Source organism: Thermobia domestica, chromosome 5 (genome assembly GCF_964235325.1).
Source record: "Thermobia domestica chromosome 5, izTheDome1.hap1.1, whole genome shotgun sequence".
In the NCBI taxonomy this organism is placed as follows: Eukaryota; Metazoa; Arthropoda; class Insecta; order Zygentoma; family Lepismatidae; genus Thermobia; species Thermobia domestica.
The window spans coordinates 296172007-296192082 of record NC_137458.1 but is presented as its reverse complement, the minus strand read 5'-3'; the positions used below and the strand labels follow the sequence as shown (position 1 = coordinate 296192082).

Sequence of the window (20076 nt, the reverse complement as noted above, 5' to 3'; positions counted from 1 at the left end):
AAGATTAAATGTCGTTATATCATATACCCTTTGTGAATCTCTCGTAACGAAAAAGGATTCTGATAGCTTCTACATAAAATGAAATAAAATTTCAGGGCAGAAATTTTACACATAAAGTTACAATACGAGACCAGAAAATTTTCAAGATGAGACGAAAAAGAATTCTTCAAGAATCGAGAAGAGTCTAGAAAACCTTAATTTTCGTCTCATTGGCAAATCTATCTACTTTATATAAGGAAAACTAAAGTATTGTATTCTATTTAGAAAAGTCTTTACACTTTTGTGCAGCGAACAGCTTTTAAATAAGGTGACTATACATATTTAATTCTTAAATGCTAAGAGTGCTTACTGTCACTGTAGCAAATATCTTGTGTTGAATCAATCTGTCTGCTAGTACACCAGAAAACTGAATCACTATAGCAATTACAAGGTAAGGTAAAGCTGATGCTTTGCTAGAGGTTTCCAATGGTACATTAAGAACATCTGAAAAAGAAGAAGGTAAACTCAATCAAAGAACCACCGTTATACTAACTTGCTTAACCCTTTAACTGGCACAGTTTTCTGGAAATATGTACTCTCAGGTGGCAGACGCAATACTACGTCGTAGCCACAAGAACTATAGAGCTATGGAACAATGATGTATGATTCACACAAACAACAATAGCACACAACAATAAACAACGAAACGTTACAAAGACATCCCCGCCTCACCAAGACGTCTGCTGCTGTTTTGAAATGCAGTTTCTGCTTCTTTTATTACAGCAGCAGCAATATTCTTCTTACGAACAACAATGTACCATCTGTTATCCCAAAAGCCAATGTTGTTTGCGCGTTATGGGCATTCAAAGCCATCTATTGATTTGTTTCCGATTTAAATGTAAGAAGAAAAATTTTCCAGAGAGACCTTCGTCATTGCCACTGAACATTAGTGACTTTTTAGTCAAGACGTAGTACTACGTCATAGCCATTTTCACTGCACATACGCCAAGACGTAGTACTACGTCATAACTAGTTAAAGGGTTACTAAAAAACAAATACTTACGTGGAATATTCAAGTCAATCCGAGATTTTTATAACAAAAATTAGAGAACATATCTCAAGAAGTGAAAACTGCTGGAAGTATTTATTTTCCAGATAGCCCTCTTTCACAGCTGTACATTTATTCAAGTGTTTTACAAACATCTAGAAGAATTCAGCATAGAAAGATTTGTCAGTACGTCTGAACTACTCTAGGACAGCCTGCTTTAATTCGTCATCACTGTGAAAATGATTATCTCAGAGGAATTCTTTTAGGGATCCAAACAGAACGAATACTTGCTATTTGGTCATAGCAGTCCTTCAATTCAGTGCAGAATTCAACTCTTCTTTGCGGGGCCGCGGTGGCTCAGTGGTAGAGCGTTCACCTTTGGTACTTGGGGTTCCGGGTTCAAACCCTGCTCCCGCCAAGTGAACTTTGTGGTGGACAAACGCCGTGTGCGTGGGTTTTCTCGGGGTTCTCCCACCTTCTTCATTTCATTCACTTCTCATAATCACCGTCTCCTTTAGCCTAACCGGCATAACCGTGGTACGTAAAACTCAAAGATTTTAAACTTTTCTTTGCAGCTCAAAAGCAAAAAGTTATTTTGGATTCCAGTGTTCACTAAATTTTAGAAAAAGTAAATTGACATGAATTATTGTGTTTTATACTGTTCCTGTCGAAAGATTACATACCTTTGTAATTTAACAACATGTTATATCACTACTATGTGACAGTGATAAGCTGTTCAAAGCTCTGAATGTTTCAAAGAATAACTGCTGTGAGCTAAAATCTACCAGGGCCGGGATCGTCAGTGGCAGAAGACGCTGGTTATCTTTGAGAAGCCCTTTCACTGCAGCTGCGATTTAAAATTTAACATTCTACATATTTTTAGAATGTATTTTAAATGCTACGAATAATTATATTTTAACATGTATCAGTTTATGAGAAACATTTTTTTTATTTATTTTTTGCGCGTATTTGTATGCATGAGTAGGATTATATTTGTTTCAGGGCGAGGAATAGTTCTGAATTTTTCTTGAACACAGTTCAACTAAGGACAGTACACAGTTGCATTGATGCCCTGACCAGCTGGTAGAAGTTCACGATGCACGATGCCGCAAGTAGTCCACCAAACGCACAGGATGACCTTCTTGTCCAGTGCTGGTTTAGGCTGTTTTGGAACCGGTTCATGGGACGCTAACCAATGATGGAGCCGTGAAGCTTCATCCACGACCCACTTCTCATCACGTGTCAACACCCTGTCCAGAAATAGTTCCTTCCTCAGACGAGACAGCAAAGAAACACAGGTGTCTGCTCGCGTTGCATTCTGGCCCGAAGTCAAATCATCGACCTAACCTGTAATGCTTTCAAGTTTATGGGGTTTCTGCCGAATGGTATTTCCACTCACACTGAATTGTAAAATGAAATGAAAATGAAATGAAATCTTTGAGTTTTACGTCCCACGGTTATGCCGGTTAGGCTAAAGGAGACGGTGATGATGAGAGATGAGGGAAATGGTGAAATGAAGAAAGTGGGAGGAAACGGGAGAACCCCGAGAAAACCCACGAGCACGGTGTTTGTCCACCACAAAGTTCACTTGGCGGGGGCTGGGATCGAACCCGGGACCCCAAGCACCAGAGGTGAACGCTCTACCACTGAGCCACCGCGCCCCCGACACTGAATTGTAGTCCCAGTTCCTCTCATGTCTGGCCACTGTTCGCTTCAATTGCTAATTGATGATTTTCATTTTCTATTGTGGCGGGCATAAGTCTTTGACCACGTAATGGTGACTGCTTTGAAACAAATGCAGAGTATGTCATATCTGTAGTTTCGTGTGGGGAAGAAACAAACTTGTGAACCAAAGATTTAAGAACAACTCATGTTATTAATATAAACTTTGTCGAAGCTAATTCACTTATATCATCATAAAAGAAATACGAAAGACTTTTTGAAACGAAGACAAATAACATACAACTTTGCAAGCAGAGGCAAAGAAACCTAACGTAACCAGACTAAAGACGAATCATTTACTTCGTAGTGATCGTGGTTCAGTGGTCAAGGGACTCGGCTAGTAATCTGGAGGTTCTTGGATCGAATCCACGTCGGCCAATTTTTTTACTTTAGGAATTTTGATGGCGATTGATAGGCGATGACACAAGTTTTATTATATTCAGCTCGTTTCTGCTTGTAATGGTATGACCTGAGGGATAATAAGTTTCTCAACGAGATAATAATTATTATTATTACTACTATTATTATCCCTGGAGATTTGATAGTTCAAGTATTGAAACATCCGAGTATTCAAATATCTGAATATAATTTGACAAGTCTGACGATGTTTTGGATAATGTTTTTTTTTACTGATGAGGCCTGGTTCCATTTATCAGGTTATGTCAATGCCCAGAACTCACGTTTGTGGTGTGTAGAAAACCCACGTGTCATACATAAAGTTCCTCTGCATGACCAGAAGGTAGGGGTGTGGATTGCAATATCCAGAAGAAGAATAGCCGGCCCCATATTTTTCAGACAAACACTAGATTCAACTCGTTATTGTGAAATTATTCACCAGTTCATGGGAGAACTAACGGAAGACGAAATTCGTAATGCTTGGATACAACAAGATGCCGCTACAGGACATACAGCTCGCCAATCCATGAGATTACTGCAAAAGGTTTTTGGAGATCGAATAATTTCAAATGGATTGTGGCCACCTCGGTCTCCTGACTGGTCTCCTCCGGATTTTTACTTCTGGGGTTATGCAAAGAATTCTGTTTATAAAGGGAACCCCCACACGCTACAAGAACTCGAAACAGCTATTCGAGATTTTACTCATATCATTCCACATGAAAAACTTGTGAGAGTATTTGAGAACAAGAAGAAACGTGTGCAAGCATGTTTGGAGGCTCATGGGGGACATTTCCAACATTTGCTGTGAAAATGTGTGTTAAAATGCTACGCCCTGTACATAGTGCTTTTATGCCATAAAATGTAATAAATTTTGAGTAAAATAATTTTCTCGTTGCTTTGAATATGTGACAATTCAGGTGTATAGAGACTTTTTGAACGCTCTGTATATATATATATATATATATATATATATATATATATATATATATATATATATATATATAGATAGATAGATAGATAGATAGATAGATATAGATATAGATAGATAGATAGATAGATAGATAGATAGATAGATAGAGAGAGAGAGAGAGAGAGAGAGAGAGAGAGAGAGAGAGAGAATTTAGATACTATGATTCTGTATTGTATCAAGAAAAGTTGTACATATAGTGTCATAAAAATATATTCATTTCCCAGACAACACATTACACGCTGGTCAGGTCAGAGAACCCAACTTTTTGTTTATGTCTCCATTAAGTTAACTTACATAACCTGCCAAATTCTTGTAGTGGAAGACATGTTTGATGACATAGCTTTGATATTTCGAGACACTTTGGTTTTTTGTATCAATAACACTGAAAGAAGAGAATCGGTATACAGAATTTAGGCTTAGCTTAGCTTGACTAGACCTATGTCTGGTTCTCGATCTCTCGTCGCTGGTTATTATAATTGAGCTATCGATAGAGAAGTCTGTTAAAGTCAGGCTTTCTGTAAAGACTGATCTGTAAAGTATATAGGAACTAAATATTTTCGTTCATATTACAAATATGTTTAAACATAACAACCAACAATATTTCATATACACTTTATTCAATTACTGTGAAATCAAATGTATAGATAATATAAAACAAGTTTAAAAAATATAAAGGAATCTTTTTCTAAGAAAAAAGAATTCAGTAATAAGATTAATGGTTTCTTCTTTTAACGCATATGAAATCATTCATCAACTTCATATGCGCATATGAAATCATTTAATAATCATTCATCAACTTCAAAACTACGATTACGTTTTAAATACCATAAAAAGATCATCAAATGTTTGTGGTTATACTATAACACGTCATGAATTGTAACGTAACATTTCGTATTCCAAAGTAAAACATCCACGCTCTTCAAAAAATACTTCAATTTTTAAAACATCCATCATAATATAATTTGTATGATGGTGTCCAATTGCTTATACACTGTAAAAGACAATCTTCATGTATGATGAATGAATCATCTAGTTATCCATATCTATATATATCTATTTATATCCATATTTATATCTATATCTGTATCTATATATATCTATCTATATACAAATCGGATTTTAAAAAAGTTGTAACAAAAGTTGTTCGTCTCGAAGGGGGACATCCAACACTCTTTAAAAAATACCGGAATTTTTACGGTGAAATATATGGCAATCGGGGATGCCATATTTTCATCGGAAGTTTTGCAGTAATTTCACCGGAATATTCCAGGAATTTCACCTGAGCTTTAGATATTTCACCGGAAAATTTTAGTAATTTCACCGGAATATTTGCATGAAATTCCCCTCATCTTCAGACATTTCACCGGAAAATTCACAGTAACTCCACCTGGATAATTCCATGAATTTCACCTGACCTGTAGATATTTTACTGAAACATTTACAGTAATTTCACCGGAATAATTCCATGAATTTCGCCTGGACTTTCAAATATTATAACGGAAATTTTGTAGTAATTTTGCCGGAATATAGATATTAATGAAAGAGGAAACAACCACTTTTTTAACATACCAGATTGTATGTAGATGTGAATTCTATACCCCACAAACAGTGGAAAAATGACCGACTGGACCGGAACTCGGAGCCGGGACCTCTGGCATACCGTGCCGATCAGTTTTGGGAAGTAACGTAACGCAAGTAACGTTTCCTAGTAACGCGTTATATATTTCCAAAGTAACTGTAACGGTAACGCGTTACAAATTTTTAAGTAACGTACCTAGTCTGCGTTACTTTTTTCGCGTTACATTTCGGATGAGTAACTACAATATATGTATATTATTTTTCGAAAACAAATGTTTCTTTCCTGTAAGTGAATTTCTCGGAATGGAGCAATGGAGCATGAACGATGTCACTGACCGACAGTCAGTCACCGGCATTCAAAGAATCAGATAAGATCATAGTACCACTTGCTGTTTTTGGAAGATGAGGACAGCCTCAGGGAAATCACGTGTACTGATTGCAAGCACCTGGAAAGTTTTGTCATAGATTTTGACAGCTTCAATCCATTCACTGAGTGAACTACGAGTGCAATTGTACCGATAGTCTATTTTACTTTGATTGGTGTTGTTTTTATAAAGATGGAGAACGAAAATATTTTATCGTTCGAACATTTGAAAGATACTTCTTCTTAAAACCTCAAGATGATGGTGGACAGAATTTAAAAGTAAAGTGGTGCCCCGGCGGGAGATTTTGTAAACAACTAGAGTGCCATAATTAACGATATAGAGTAAGGGGTTAATATGAATAAACTGTGTTCTGATGAGCAGTCTTACTTTATTACTAGAAAATAGTTTGTTGATGGTTTGTAATATTGGAGTTCTTTCAGATCAGTTTGCGGATCCTAGAGTCCCGTGGATTATAGAGTTTGGAACAACTAGCTTTAAAAAGCATTATCGATTTTAGAATTACTGGAAAGTTTTGATTCACCTTCAGTTATTGTGTTCTCATTTTATTAGTTGTAGTGTAATGTTTCTCAATATTCTGTATTTTCAATATTACATAACAACATTGTTATTATTATATAATTAGTTTAGCAAAAGAATAATAAGCAATCATTTTTTCTAACGCATATTGATGGGCAAGAGTCGAGCTAAAACTCGACTCAGATTCAAGTCGAGTTTTGAGTTGAGTCGAAGGTAATATTGTCGAGTCTAGTTCCGAGCCGACTCACTGTTTTTGGCGTCGAGTTTTGAGACAAATTGAGTTTGATAAATGGTTCGCTCGTTTTAACTCGTTTTGAAATCATGGCCTGATTACACTGGAAAGCGAAAGCCATGAGAAATGTAAGCTAAGCAGTAATATGGAATACTTTTAGTGTTGCTCACGAGGGGGGGACACTGCTCGCATCTCTTCTCGTCTCAATATCGAGACCACAAGAAATTATTTTATAACAAGCTCAGCTCGGCTCGGCTCAACTGAGCCGATGGCTCGAGCCAGCTTGCTTCGGGTGAACCATCGGCTAGAGCTGGTTTGGTTGGGATGACCCATTTGCTGGTTCGGCTCATCTGGACCGAAGGCTCTAGCCGACTCGGTTGGGTGAGCTGTTGACTCGGCTCACTTCTCGGTTCGGGACGATAGTGAATGAGCTGTGAGCCGAGCTGCTCAAGTCGTTGACAATTCTAAAACTGGGCCGAGCAGTTTTTAAGATATTTGGCCAGTGCCCTATAACTTTTAACAGTGTTTGGCTCGAGCCCGAATACTCAATCTAGACCCTCAACCCAAATTCAGAAGCTCGTGAACAATGTCCTTGACTCCTAGACTTCACGACTACCGAGGTTGGCAATCAAATAGCTTTTTAGTATTCAAATACAAACCGCCTACCTTTCATGTTTAAACAGTGTTGTTATAATAATAATAATAATAATAATAATAATAATAATAATAATAATAATAATAATAATTGTAGTAGTAGTATCATTGATTGTCTATGCAAGATACTTGAAGAGAGTACTCGAAACTACACACCAAATTTGGCTCGATTACACTTGAAACTCGACCCGAATTCGAGTCGAGTTGGAGGAAATTTTTCGAGCCGAGTTCTCGAGTCGAGCTCAAAGGTGTCTGTTTCTACTCGAATCGAGTTTCAAAGAAAACTCGCCCATCCTAGAGTGACCAGATTGTAACAAACGAAAAGTAAAACACAAGTATAATACTATATGGTAGTTTACTGCGTCGGCAATACGCATATCCTTATTTCATTTAATGTTAACCTTATGTTAATCAACATTTTATTAAAAAGAAGAAGCACTGAACTAAAGTATTCCAGGAATTCAACACAACTCCAAATGCTTTGACGAATGACAAAATGGTTTATTTTTATGAACATACAGTGAAACTTCGTGTTGGGCTAATATATATATATATATATATATATATATATATATATATATATATTCGAAGCGTCGTATTATTTTAAGAAATGAGAGAAAATTGAATCACTGATTGGAAAAAGGGAATAAGTGCATCAGACCTAAGTTTTCAAAAACGCTAAAATACCTTCCCGAGGCGTTGTTTGTACTTGTTGCAAAAAGTGTATAATTGATTACTTGTAGCAAAAGAACTAACAAACACTAAGACAAGAAGGAGAATCTTGTATTACAGCACTGCAATTGGTTAAATAAGATTAAAAATGGAAAAAATATTCCCTTTTTCCAATCAATTAGAGTTGGACGCAATTGTAATTGTGTGTAGGGCATGTAATGTGCAGTTTATGATAGAAAGCTATGAAAATATACATGCTGAATACAATGTTGTATGTTAATCTTGGATATATACAGTATGTATCCGAACTATTACGTATGTTAGGCTTCTAACCCTTTTATTGTCACCGTTTTTTTTTTTTTTTTTTTTTTTTGTACAGCACATGTTATTCGTACAGCAAGAAAAGTAATACAATAGACAGCTGAAACAATACGTAGCTAAATACGTTGTCAAAATAGAATGACTTTACATAGGGTCCTATCCGTCTGCATCTTCGTCTCCTACAGTTTCTTGGTCAGTGGTTTTCCATGAACAAATCATCCTATAAAACTTTTTGTATTGGTCAGGTATGCACTTGATGATTTGTGAAGAATCGTTTATCTTTTTCTGTTTGATCGGGACTTGCCAATCGTATGCCTTTGACGTTGGCAGTAGAACGTTTGTGACATTACTTTTGAGTAATCGAAAAATATCAGTTCTTAGTTCACTGATAAACTTATGAGCTTGCACATAACCTAGAGATTCTGCTTTATAAACAGTGTCTCTATTTACTTACTTGGAATTTCACTGTTTTGTTCACAATGCTACCTGATGATTTCTAGTAAAACGGTTACCACCAATGTTTAAAATCTAAGATTTCTTCATTGACAACTTCGTAAACCTGAAATTTAGTATCAGTATTTCTTGCATTCGTAACCATGTGGTTATACTGTGCTGGTAAATAAATGCGATTGTGTCGTTTGAGTTCTCGATTGATTATAACAAAATTTCGGTCACATGGTAAAAACTGTGAACTCTGACAGGCAAATGTTGCTGTACCGTGGTAAAGCGTTATGACACGATCAGACTGAAAAGCATTAATGTCATTGTATGATTCCAGTTTTGGTATTGTATGATCACCACTTGTATCACTGAAAACACGTAAATCTGTAACTGATTGGGCCAAATATTTTTCTATAGATTGTGCAATGCGAAGACAATGCGAAGTATCGTAACGTCAGCAGAGGACTCTAATGGTTGTCTACATACACACAGTCTGACAGTTGTGGTGGAATCCTATAGTGATTGGAAGAAGGAAATAAGAGACGTAGTTATTCCCTTTTTCTAATCAGCGAGATATTTTGTCTTCTACATTGGTCATATAAAGTTGACAAAGCATTCCTATTTTCTACTCAACGATGTAACTATCCCAAAGGAACACATCTGCTATCTCAGGTTAAAATCGCAAAAAATTGTACTTATTCCCTTTTTCCAATCAGTGGTTCAATTTAGACCGGCACAAGGGAACTTCTACAGGTACTTAACTTGATCATCACTAACATAAGTTGAAAAATAAACTTTTCCTACCTTACCGATATCTCAACAAACCCTTCTCAGTAAAAGCAATGCATTGTGTAAAAAAAAAAATGGTTTGTTGATTGTTCTCCATCCCTAGTCTTCTGATGAGTGTTAAAAAACACAGCGGGTCATCATTCAGGAAAAGAGTGCATTTGATTCAAAATGTTGTGAATAAAAAATAAAACATTAAGATATTACAAATAAATTAACTCTGGACATTTCGCAGAACATTTAAAAGAATAATATTTCTCGATTTTCTAGGTGTCTTCGCAACACGCAGGACAGCTCTTTGAAAAATAGTACTGTACTGCGAAAATCAGTACATCTGATCACCGTAGCCCATCCCTGTGAGTAACGCAGTATGGCATTTTAGTCAATGTTACATTATATGAAAATATTCATATAGCTGTCAAGCAAAATTTTACATAAAGCAATTCAGACCGTGCAATAATAATAATAATAAAATAGCGGTAGTAATAGTAGTACGGAAAATTGAAGTAATAAGATGTTTTCACATATTCAAAGTTTCGGACCTAAAAGTAACGCGTTACTTTCCAAGTAAAGTAACAGTTACTTTTTTGGGGCAAGTAACGCGTTACTAACGCGTTACATTTTATGAGAAAGTAAAGTAACTTGTAACGCGTTACATTTTTACAAGTAACTTACCCAACACTGGTGTCGATGAGTTAACCATTATACCACCCAGTCCACTTTCCATAACAGCCACTCACTCTCGAGGTCAGTGCTCTCCATTCGAAGCACGTGAGTTATACGGAGTCCGAGTGGGAACCACCGATCTCGAGAGTGAGTGGCTGTTGTGGGAGGTGGACGTGGTAGCATAGTAGTTAACGCATCGGCACGACATGCCGGAGATCCCCGGTTTGAGTCTTGGTCTAGTGGGTCAGTTTTTTTATTCTTTGTGCATTATAGAATTCACATCTACTGAGGAACTGGTGTGTTAAAAAATATGTTGTTTCCTCTCCTCTTTCATTAACATCTATATGAAATCACAACCGTTATAGATACTCAATGTACGGACACAGGCATTGTCCGATCAAAGCAGTGGTTCTCTGGTACAACCCATGGTCTGAGTGTAGAGCATCGACCTCGAGAGTGAGTGACTCTTCTGGGAAACGGGCAGGATGTCATAGTGGTCAACTCATCGACACGGTATGTCGGAGATCCCGGGGTCGATTCTCTGCCCAGTTGGTCACTTTTTCACACTTTGTGCGTTATAGAATTTACGGGAATTATACCATATGCATAACCTAAAGTGCTAGATATGTCACAGTTTTGTGTAAATACTCCGTGAGCATTTGGGTGTACTTACCAGTCATGTATGCCGGTAGGTAAGTTAGCAAAAGAAAAAGGCCCCAATTCTCACAAAATGTTGCTACAATGATGGACCAAAATGGAAGAGACGTCATGAACTTATCCCATGGCTCTTTTTCTTTCTATAATGAAATAAAAACAGCGTTTATATTGTCATTAAAAACATGTTGACTCAATTAATCCTCTTTAGTATACTTCCATCTTGCTAAAACTGTTGCGGCAATAAACAAAATTATTTGTATCGTTCAGCTATTTAAAAGTACTCTCTGTTTCCTCTTTCTTTTAAACGGCAATAAAAAAACTATGTCTCTGCTATTCAAAAGATAAATCATTCTCTGTTCCTTGTTACTTCTAAGTTTCCACAAACAAAACTATTTGTATTCCGCTATTCAAAAGATAAACTACTTTCTATTTCTTCTCACACTTACAGAGAGAAGGGCAAATTATACAAATGCCTTTTTAAGAAATCTGAGTTGATAGGAAATAGTAAAGAGACTGAATTATTTTCTTTTTAGCAAGCAATGATTTTAGCGATCCTTTTGTTTAGCTTCCCTTGTTCCACCAAAGTACAGATGTAAGAAGGAGATACCTATTATCCCGCCTTAGAAGCATGACACAAATTCATAGCGGAAGTATTGGCACGAAGAGGTTCGTATACGTACACGTAGTATCTATATCAGTTCATTAACCACGTTAGATTGTAATATTACGAATTTTATTCTATCTTGTTATTCTCACTTGTAATAGGGTTTTAATATTATATATTTCTAATAATAAAATTTACACTTGTAGTGATGACTTATTTTGTGGAGCATGTACAGCAACTCAGCATCATAGCATTATTTATGATCACGTCAAACTAAGGATAAAGAGACACTAGTGAACAGACGATGTTGGAAGTATTTGATATGACGATCATTGTGCCACATATGCATGTTAATGAACTCTCCTCTTTCATCATACTAAAACCCATTGGGTTAAAAGAAAGTTTATATTCTACAAGCAAAGACCATTATATACAAATTAGTGCGAATAAAATGTCCAATACCTGTCTAAGTAGAGGCTGGCATATAAGTACTTACCTAAACAGTACTTACAGGTTACACTGGACTTTCATAATATGGAGCGTACCTTCACTTTGTATACTGTATAACATGACTTTCTAACATTCATCATCTTTAAGAAGACACTTTCGCGTGCCTAGTAAGGGAAGATTGGATGATACAGTGAAATTTAGTGCTTACATGATTGTCTAGTGTTTTACATGCCAAAGGCGTTATCTTTGGCAAATTAGCTTAAATCGAGTAACCAGACAAAAACTTAGTGAGATGATTCAAGAACACTTTCAGTACTTAAGTTCGTTGATATTATAGTAAATGATAGCAAAAATTTCTTCCGTGGTGTATTTGACTTTAACATTTAGAAATCTGAAGTGAATAGCTACGGAAAAGAAATCATTTTCTCCTTAGTTTTCCAGAATGAAAATTATTCATCTGGTTCTCGGGAGGTTATCTCAGAGAGACTATTGTACAAAGGTTATGTCAAATAGGGTTAAAGAATTGAGAACAAGAACCGAACGAATCAAAAATTGGGAAAATGTTAGAAAATATTGAAAAAGCATTGATGATGAAAGTAAACATTGAACTATTAAATTTCCCTCTGGTAAAAAGTAACAATTCTTCTTTGATTTCGTTGGGTGATCTTTTTTATAAATACAGACTGCATTTACTAAACATTTACACGTTCATCACTGATTTTAGCAAATCTTTATTGTAAGTAAACACTCCATTTGCTAAACGTTTAAGCGTCCTTCATTGATTTCAGAAAATCTTTGTTATAAGTGCACACTGCATTTACTAAACGTTTAAATGTCCTTCATTGATTTTAGAAAATCTTTATTATAAATACACTCTGCATTTACTAAACGTTTAAACATTGAGCATTGAATTTAACAAATCTTTATTATAAGTATACACTGCATTTACTAAACGTTAAAAGACCTTCATTGATTTTTACAAATTCCTATTGTAAGAACACACTGCATTTACTAAACATTTTAACGTCCTTTATTTACTTTAACAAATCATTATTATAAGTACACACTGCGTTTGTTAAGCGTTTAAATGTCCTTTATTTACTTTAACAAATCTTCATTATAAGTGCATACTGCAGTTGTTAAACGTTTAAATGTCCTCCACTGATTTTAGCATTTCTTTATTATAAATACACACTGCATTTGTTAAACGTTTATACGTCCTTCATTGATTTTAGCTAATCTTTATTATAAGTACACATTGGTTTTACTAAACGTTTAAAAGTTCTCCATTAATTTTGTTAACAAATCTTTATTATATATAAGTACACACTGCATTTACTAAACGTTTAAATGAACATTATTTTTAGAACATCTTTATTATATGTACGCACTGCATTTACTAAACGTTTAATCGTCCTTCATTGATTATAGCAAATCTTTATGAAAAGTACGCACTGCATTTAATAAACGTTTAACTGTGCTTTACTGATTTTGGCAAATGTTTATTATAAGTACACACTGCATTTACTAAATGCTTAAACGCGATTTACTGATTTTTGCAAATCTTTATTATAAGTACATACTGCATTTTCTAAACGTTAAAACCTTTATTAATTATAGAAAATCTTTATTATAAGTACAGAATGCATTTACTAAACGTTTAAATGTCCTTCATTGATTTTAGCAAACCTTTATTATAAGTACACAATGAATTTGTTAAACGTTTAAATGTCCTTTATTGATTTTAGCAAATCTGTAAGTACACACTGCATTAACTAAATGTTTAAATTACGTTTATTGATTTAGCAAGTGTTTATTATAAGTACACAATGCACTTACTAAACGTTTAAACGTCCTTTATAGTTTTTAGCAAGTTTTATTATAAGTACACACTGCATTTACTAAATGTTTAAACGTCATTTATTAATTTTAGTAAATCTTTATTATAAGTACACACTGCATTTACTAAACGTTATAACGACCTTTATTGATTTTAGAAAATCTTCATTATAAGTACACACTGCATTTATGATACTAAACACTTAACGTCCTTTATTGATGTTAGGAAAACTTTGGTATAAGTACACCATACATTTACTAAGCATTTAAACGTCTTTCATTGCTTTTAGCAAATCTTCATTGAAGCACAACCTTTAGTCATCCTTCATTCATTTTAGCAATCTTTATTATAAGTACACACTGCATTTACTAAAAGTTAAAATGTCCCACAGTGATTTTAGCTCGTCTTTATTATAAGTATCGTACACAATGCATTTACTAAACGTTTAAACATCCTTCATTGATTATAGCAAATTCTTATTAAAAATATACATTGCATTTACTAAAAGCTTACACTTCCTACTTTGACTTTAGCAAATCTTTTTGATAAGTACACACTTTATTTCTAAACGTTTTAATAACCTTCATCAATCTTAGCAAGTCTCTGATAAGTACACAATGCATTAGTGAACTTTAAACATCCTTCATTGATTTTAGCAAATCTTTATTGAAGCACAACATTTAATCATCCTTTATTGATTTTAGCAAATCAGTATTATAAGTGCGCACTCCACTTACTAAATGTTTAAACACCCTTTATTGATTTTAGCAAATCTTTATTGAAGCACAACATTTAATCATCCTTTATTGATTTTAGCAAATCAGTATTATAAGTGCGCACTCCACTTACTAAATGTTAAAACACCCTTTATTGATTTTAGCAAATCTTTATTGTAAGTACACACTGCATTTACTAAACGCTTTAATGTCATTCAATGGTTTCAGCTAATCTTTGTTGTAAGCACACATTTCATTTCCTAAACCTTTAACTCCCCTTTATTAATTTTTGCAAATATTTATTGTAAGTACACACTGTATTTACCCAACGTTTATCTGTTCTTTATTGATTGTAGCAAATATTTATTGTAAGTACACACTACATTTATTAAACGTTTAAGTGTCTTTCATTGATTTTAACAAATCTTTTTGATAAGAACACACTGTATTACTAAAAGCTTTAACAACCTTCATTGATTTTAGCAATTTTTTGATAAGTACACGCAGCAATTACTAAACGTTTAAACGTTCTTTATTGATTTTAACAAATCATTTTGATAAGTACCCACTGTATTACAACATATTTTAACAACCTTTTTTGATATTAGGAATTATTTTTGATAAGTACACACTGTCTTACTAAACGTTTAAACATTCTTCATTGATTTTAGGAAATTTTTTATTAAGGACAAGGTTTAATCGTCCTTATTCATTTTAGCAAATCTTTATTATAAGTACACACTGCATTACTACTCGTTTCAATAACCTTTATAGATTTTACCAAATCTTTTTGATACGTACACACTGCATTTACTAAACATTAACTGTTCTTTATTGATTGTAGCAAATCTTATTGTAAGTACACACTATACTTATTAAACGTTTAAATGTCTTCCATCGCTTTTAGCAAATCTTTATTGAAGCTCAATGTTTAACATACCTTCATTGATTTTAGCAAATCTTTATTATAAGTACACACTCTATTTACTAAACAGTTAAACGCCCTTCATTGAATTTAGCAAATATTTTTAAGTACACACTGCACTACTAAACGTTTTAACAACCTTCATTGATGTCAGCAAATCTTTTTTATAAGTAGACACTGCCTTACTAAACGTTCAAACGTCCTTCATTGATTTTGGCAAATCATTATTATAAGTGCGCACTGTACTTACTAAATGTTCAAACGTCCTTTATTGATTTCAGAAAATCTTTGTTATAAGTACACACCCTATTTATTAAACATTTTAATGTACTTAAATGGTTTTAGCTAATCTTTATTGTAAGCACACACTGCATTTACTAAACATTTATCTGTTCTTTATTCACTGTAGCAAATCTTTATTTGCAAGTACACACTACATTTGTTATACGTTTAAGTGTCTTTCATTGCCTTTAGCAAATATTTATTGAAGCACGTTTAACCATCCTTCCTTGATTTTAGCAAATCTTTATGATAAGTACATACTGCATTTGCAATGTAGCTGTTTAACCTTCACATCATTTACTTTCTTATGCTTCAAATTAACATTTAACAAGTCTGTGTTCTTGCTTTAGTTGTAAGCAGCAATTGCATTGCGGAAAATTTTACTAAGAAGGAAAGGATATGAACGTGTCGACAGGACTTTCTAATCAAACTTAGTCTATTCTATAAGCATAACAAAGATTTGTTGTTCATGCACAAAAAATTAGGTGCCGTTTACAACGGAGTAAGATCCTGGGGCCCATTGACCCTGTTAGTATAAAGAAAATCGTAGACTCGCAGTGAAATAGCTATTGCATCAACACTGTTCATTAGAATGTCATGGTTTATAGTTCATCCTCTTCAGCATGAAGGAAACTTGCCAGAGGTACTATATATTGGGGCTAATAACGCACATGAACAGGAAAAATTGGGAGGATGTCGGCAAAATTCCCTCTAGAAATCCTTCCCATCAACTTTGGACCCATCTGGAGTATTTCCGGGCAAAACTACCCACTCTAGATGTATTTCGAAAAATACTATAGGAGATAAGAAATGTATGTACCAAGTTTTGTATTGCTAGACAGAATAGGTATGAGGGGAAATTGTGTATTGGTATACAAGCTTTTCCCTCATAGCTTTTCCCTCATAGCCATATACAGAGTAACTTAAATATTATATTAATGTCGATAAAGCCAGCTATAGTTTGAAACATCACAATTACCTTCATAGTGTGTCTCCATCTAATTGTTATTTTAATGTTATTTAGAAATATGTTTTTTTTTACCTGTGTAGTTGAAGACCCTTCCAGTTCTTTCTTGAGATAATATTGAATGAGTTTGAGTTCTGTGGGTGAAAGATAAGGATCTTTTTCTGGTCCTGCTCGTACACATATTAGCCAAAGGCACACCCATATTAGGCCAATCATACCTGAAGGAATAGTAATCATAATAGCAACAACTTTAAATAAAAACAATTATCATTTATAATCTCAGAAGCTTCCAGTCTCTTCAAGACTCTTCTTTTAAAATTAATATCAGTGCTAAATAGAGTATTATATAAACGAGTATTGTAAACATAATCTGTCAAATGAACTCCCAGAAGCTGATAAATTTCACTGAAAGTTTAAACGTGTATTATTGATCTTATCAAATCTTTATTGTAAGTACACTCTGCATTTATTAAACGTTTAAACGTCCTTCATTGATTCTAGCAAATCTTTATGACAAGTACACACTGCATTTGGTAAAAGTTTAAACATCCTTTATTGATTATAGCAAATATTTATGAAAAGTACACACTGCATTTCCTAAACGTTTAATCATTCTTTATTGGTTATAGCAAATCTTTATGATAAGTACACACTGCATTTACTAAACTTTTAATCGTGCTTCATTGATTACAGAAAATCTTTATGATAAGTACACACTGCATTTGATAAAAGTTTAAACATCCTTTATTGATTATAGCAAATATTTATGATAAGTACTCACTGCATTTCCTAAACGTTTAATCATTCTTTATTGGTTATAGCAAATCTTTATGATAAGTACACACTGCATTTACTAAACTTTTAATCGTGCTTCATTGATTACAGAAAATCTTTATGATAAGTACACACTGCATTTGATAAAAGTTTAAACATCCTTTATTGATTATAGCAAATATTTATGATAAGTACTCACTGCATTTCCTAAACGTTTAATCATTCTTTATTGGTTATAGCAAATCTTTATGATAAGTACACACTGCATTTACTAAACTTTTAATCGTGCTTCATTGATTACAGAAAATCTTTATGATAAGTACACACTGCATTTGATAAAAGTTTAAACATGCTTTATTGATTATAGCAAATATTTATGATAAGTACTCACTGCATTTCCTAAACGTTTAATCATTCTTTATTGGTTATAGCAAATCTTTATGATAAGTACACACTGTATTTACTAAACTTTTAATCGTGCTTCATTGATTACAGAAAATCTTTATGATAAGTACACACTGCATTTGATAAAAGTTTAAACATCCTTTATTGATTATAGCAAATATTTATGATAAGTACTCACTGCATTTCCTAAACGTTTAATCATTCTTTATTGGTTATAGCAAATCTTTATGATAAGTACACACTGCATTTACTAAACTTTTAATCGTGCTTCATTGATTACAGAAAATCTTTATGATAAGTACACACTGCATTTGATAAAAGTTTAAACATCCTTTATTGATTATAGCAAATCTTTATGATAAGTACACACTGTATTTAATAAACGTTTACCTTTATTGATTATAGCAAATCTTTATTATAAGTACACACTGAATTTACTAAACGTTTAAACGTCTTTCCCTGAATTTTAGTAAATATTTATTATAAGCAAATCTTTATTATCTCTGCGAACTGATACTAACTTGGTGCTTCAAATGAAGTAACCATCAACACATATCAGTACATGGACATCCTCATTAGAGAGACTTATGAAGAATGCTGTTTTCGTTCCCAGGAACAGGTGCGTGTGTTTCTGTTAGGCTCTTTATTGAAAACAAAATCGTTGACACTGTTGGGAGTGATCAATTTACATCGTTCTCATGGATCTGCTTGTTGGAATCGAGGACTGATTGGAGGATCAATTTAGATTCACTCCGTAAGCCGTTATATTGATTCCGCCTAGTCTTTACCTGACCCCATGAGGTTGCATGTTTGGAAATCAAAAAAAAAAAAATATTTCTAACTTCAGACTCACTTAGCTAAAATAATTCTTCAAAGAGTTTCTCGTTGTCTGATACCATAGTGGGAATAATTTGAGACAATGCTGGAAAATTATAACAATATGTGTATGTCACTATTAGTGTTCTAAAGGCCTGGGAAAAAAACGAAAATTTTGGGTAGAAACCAGTTTTTTACCGTTTTTTACCGAGCGTGGAAGAAAACGGAAAAATTGGGGAAAATTAAAATATTCGATTATTTTACTACATTATGCTTTTAAAATGAAAACTATTTTATATTTACTAGTTTACAGTTAGGGTCATTGAGAGTTAGGTTTCTTGTATTAGAATATTGGAACGAAGGGGTCTGTGTCAAATATAAAAGTAGAAAGGAAGAAAATAGAACAAGTGAATAGTTTTCGATATCTGGGTAGTATTCTTAGTAATAACATGAAGTGCGAACGTGGAATAAAAGCAAGGATAGGAATGGCGAAAGAAGCCTTTAGGAGGAAAAAAAGTCTGTTTTGTGGGACCTTGAAGAAAGAGTTGAGAAAAAAGCTCATAAAATGCTTCGTGTGGAGTGTTGTACTGTATGGGGCGGAAACGTGGACATTACGTAAAGGTGATGAAAATCGACTGGAAGCCTTCGAAATGTGGGTGTGAAGAAGAATGGAAAGAATTAGTTGGGTCGAGCGCAAAACGAATGAGAGAGTGTTAGAAATGGTGAGTGAGAAAAGAACACTTTTAGATATTATTAGGAAGAGGAAGAGAAACTGGTTGGGACATTGCCTAAGAAGAGACTGTATCATGAGGGACGTCCTAGAGGGTATGGTGTCGGGAAAGAGAGGGAGGGGCGAAGGAGACTACAATTAATGGATGATATAAAAACAGAGAGATCATACGTGAAGACGAAGAAGTTAGCGGAGGACCGTGGAGCGTGAAAGCTTCTCAGCTGCGGCAAGTGACCTGCCAATAAAGGCAGAATACCTATGATGATGATGATGTATTAGAATAGGGAAATTTTGTAGCAACAAATATATTTGTACCAGTCCTTTAAAGTTAGCACAATGATAGAATGGAGTTATGGCTACAAAAGTTCCTAAAATATAATCCTAGTTAGATTAATTAATATAGACACATATAAATTATCTTAAGTGATCTTTTAAAGTTACTGTTTTATGGTAGGGAAGTGTTAAAATAACATAGCCAGAATCATTTTAGTTAATACCAGTATATTAAAATCAAATATATATTTTATGGAGATACGTATCTTC

The 20076-nt window shown here is 34.0% G+C and overlaps 1 protein-coding gene across 1 annotated transcript in view; it reads right to left on the bottom strand.

The window, feature by feature from the left end:
- LOC145684923 (sialin-like) overlaps positions 1–20076 on the bottom strand; it is a 270897-nt gene that overhangs the window by 111449 nt on the left and 139372 nt on the right. The window contains exons 6-8 of the mRNA XM_081757275.1: positions 16884–17026; positions 11041–11164; positions 350–483 (exon numbers count right to left, since the gene is read on the bottom strand). Of these exons, the coding sequence (XP_081613401.1) occupies positions 350–483; positions 11041–11164; positions 16884–17026 (401 nt within the window). The remainder of the gene's footprint in view (positions 1–349; positions 484–11040; positions 11165–16883; positions 17027–20076) is intronic.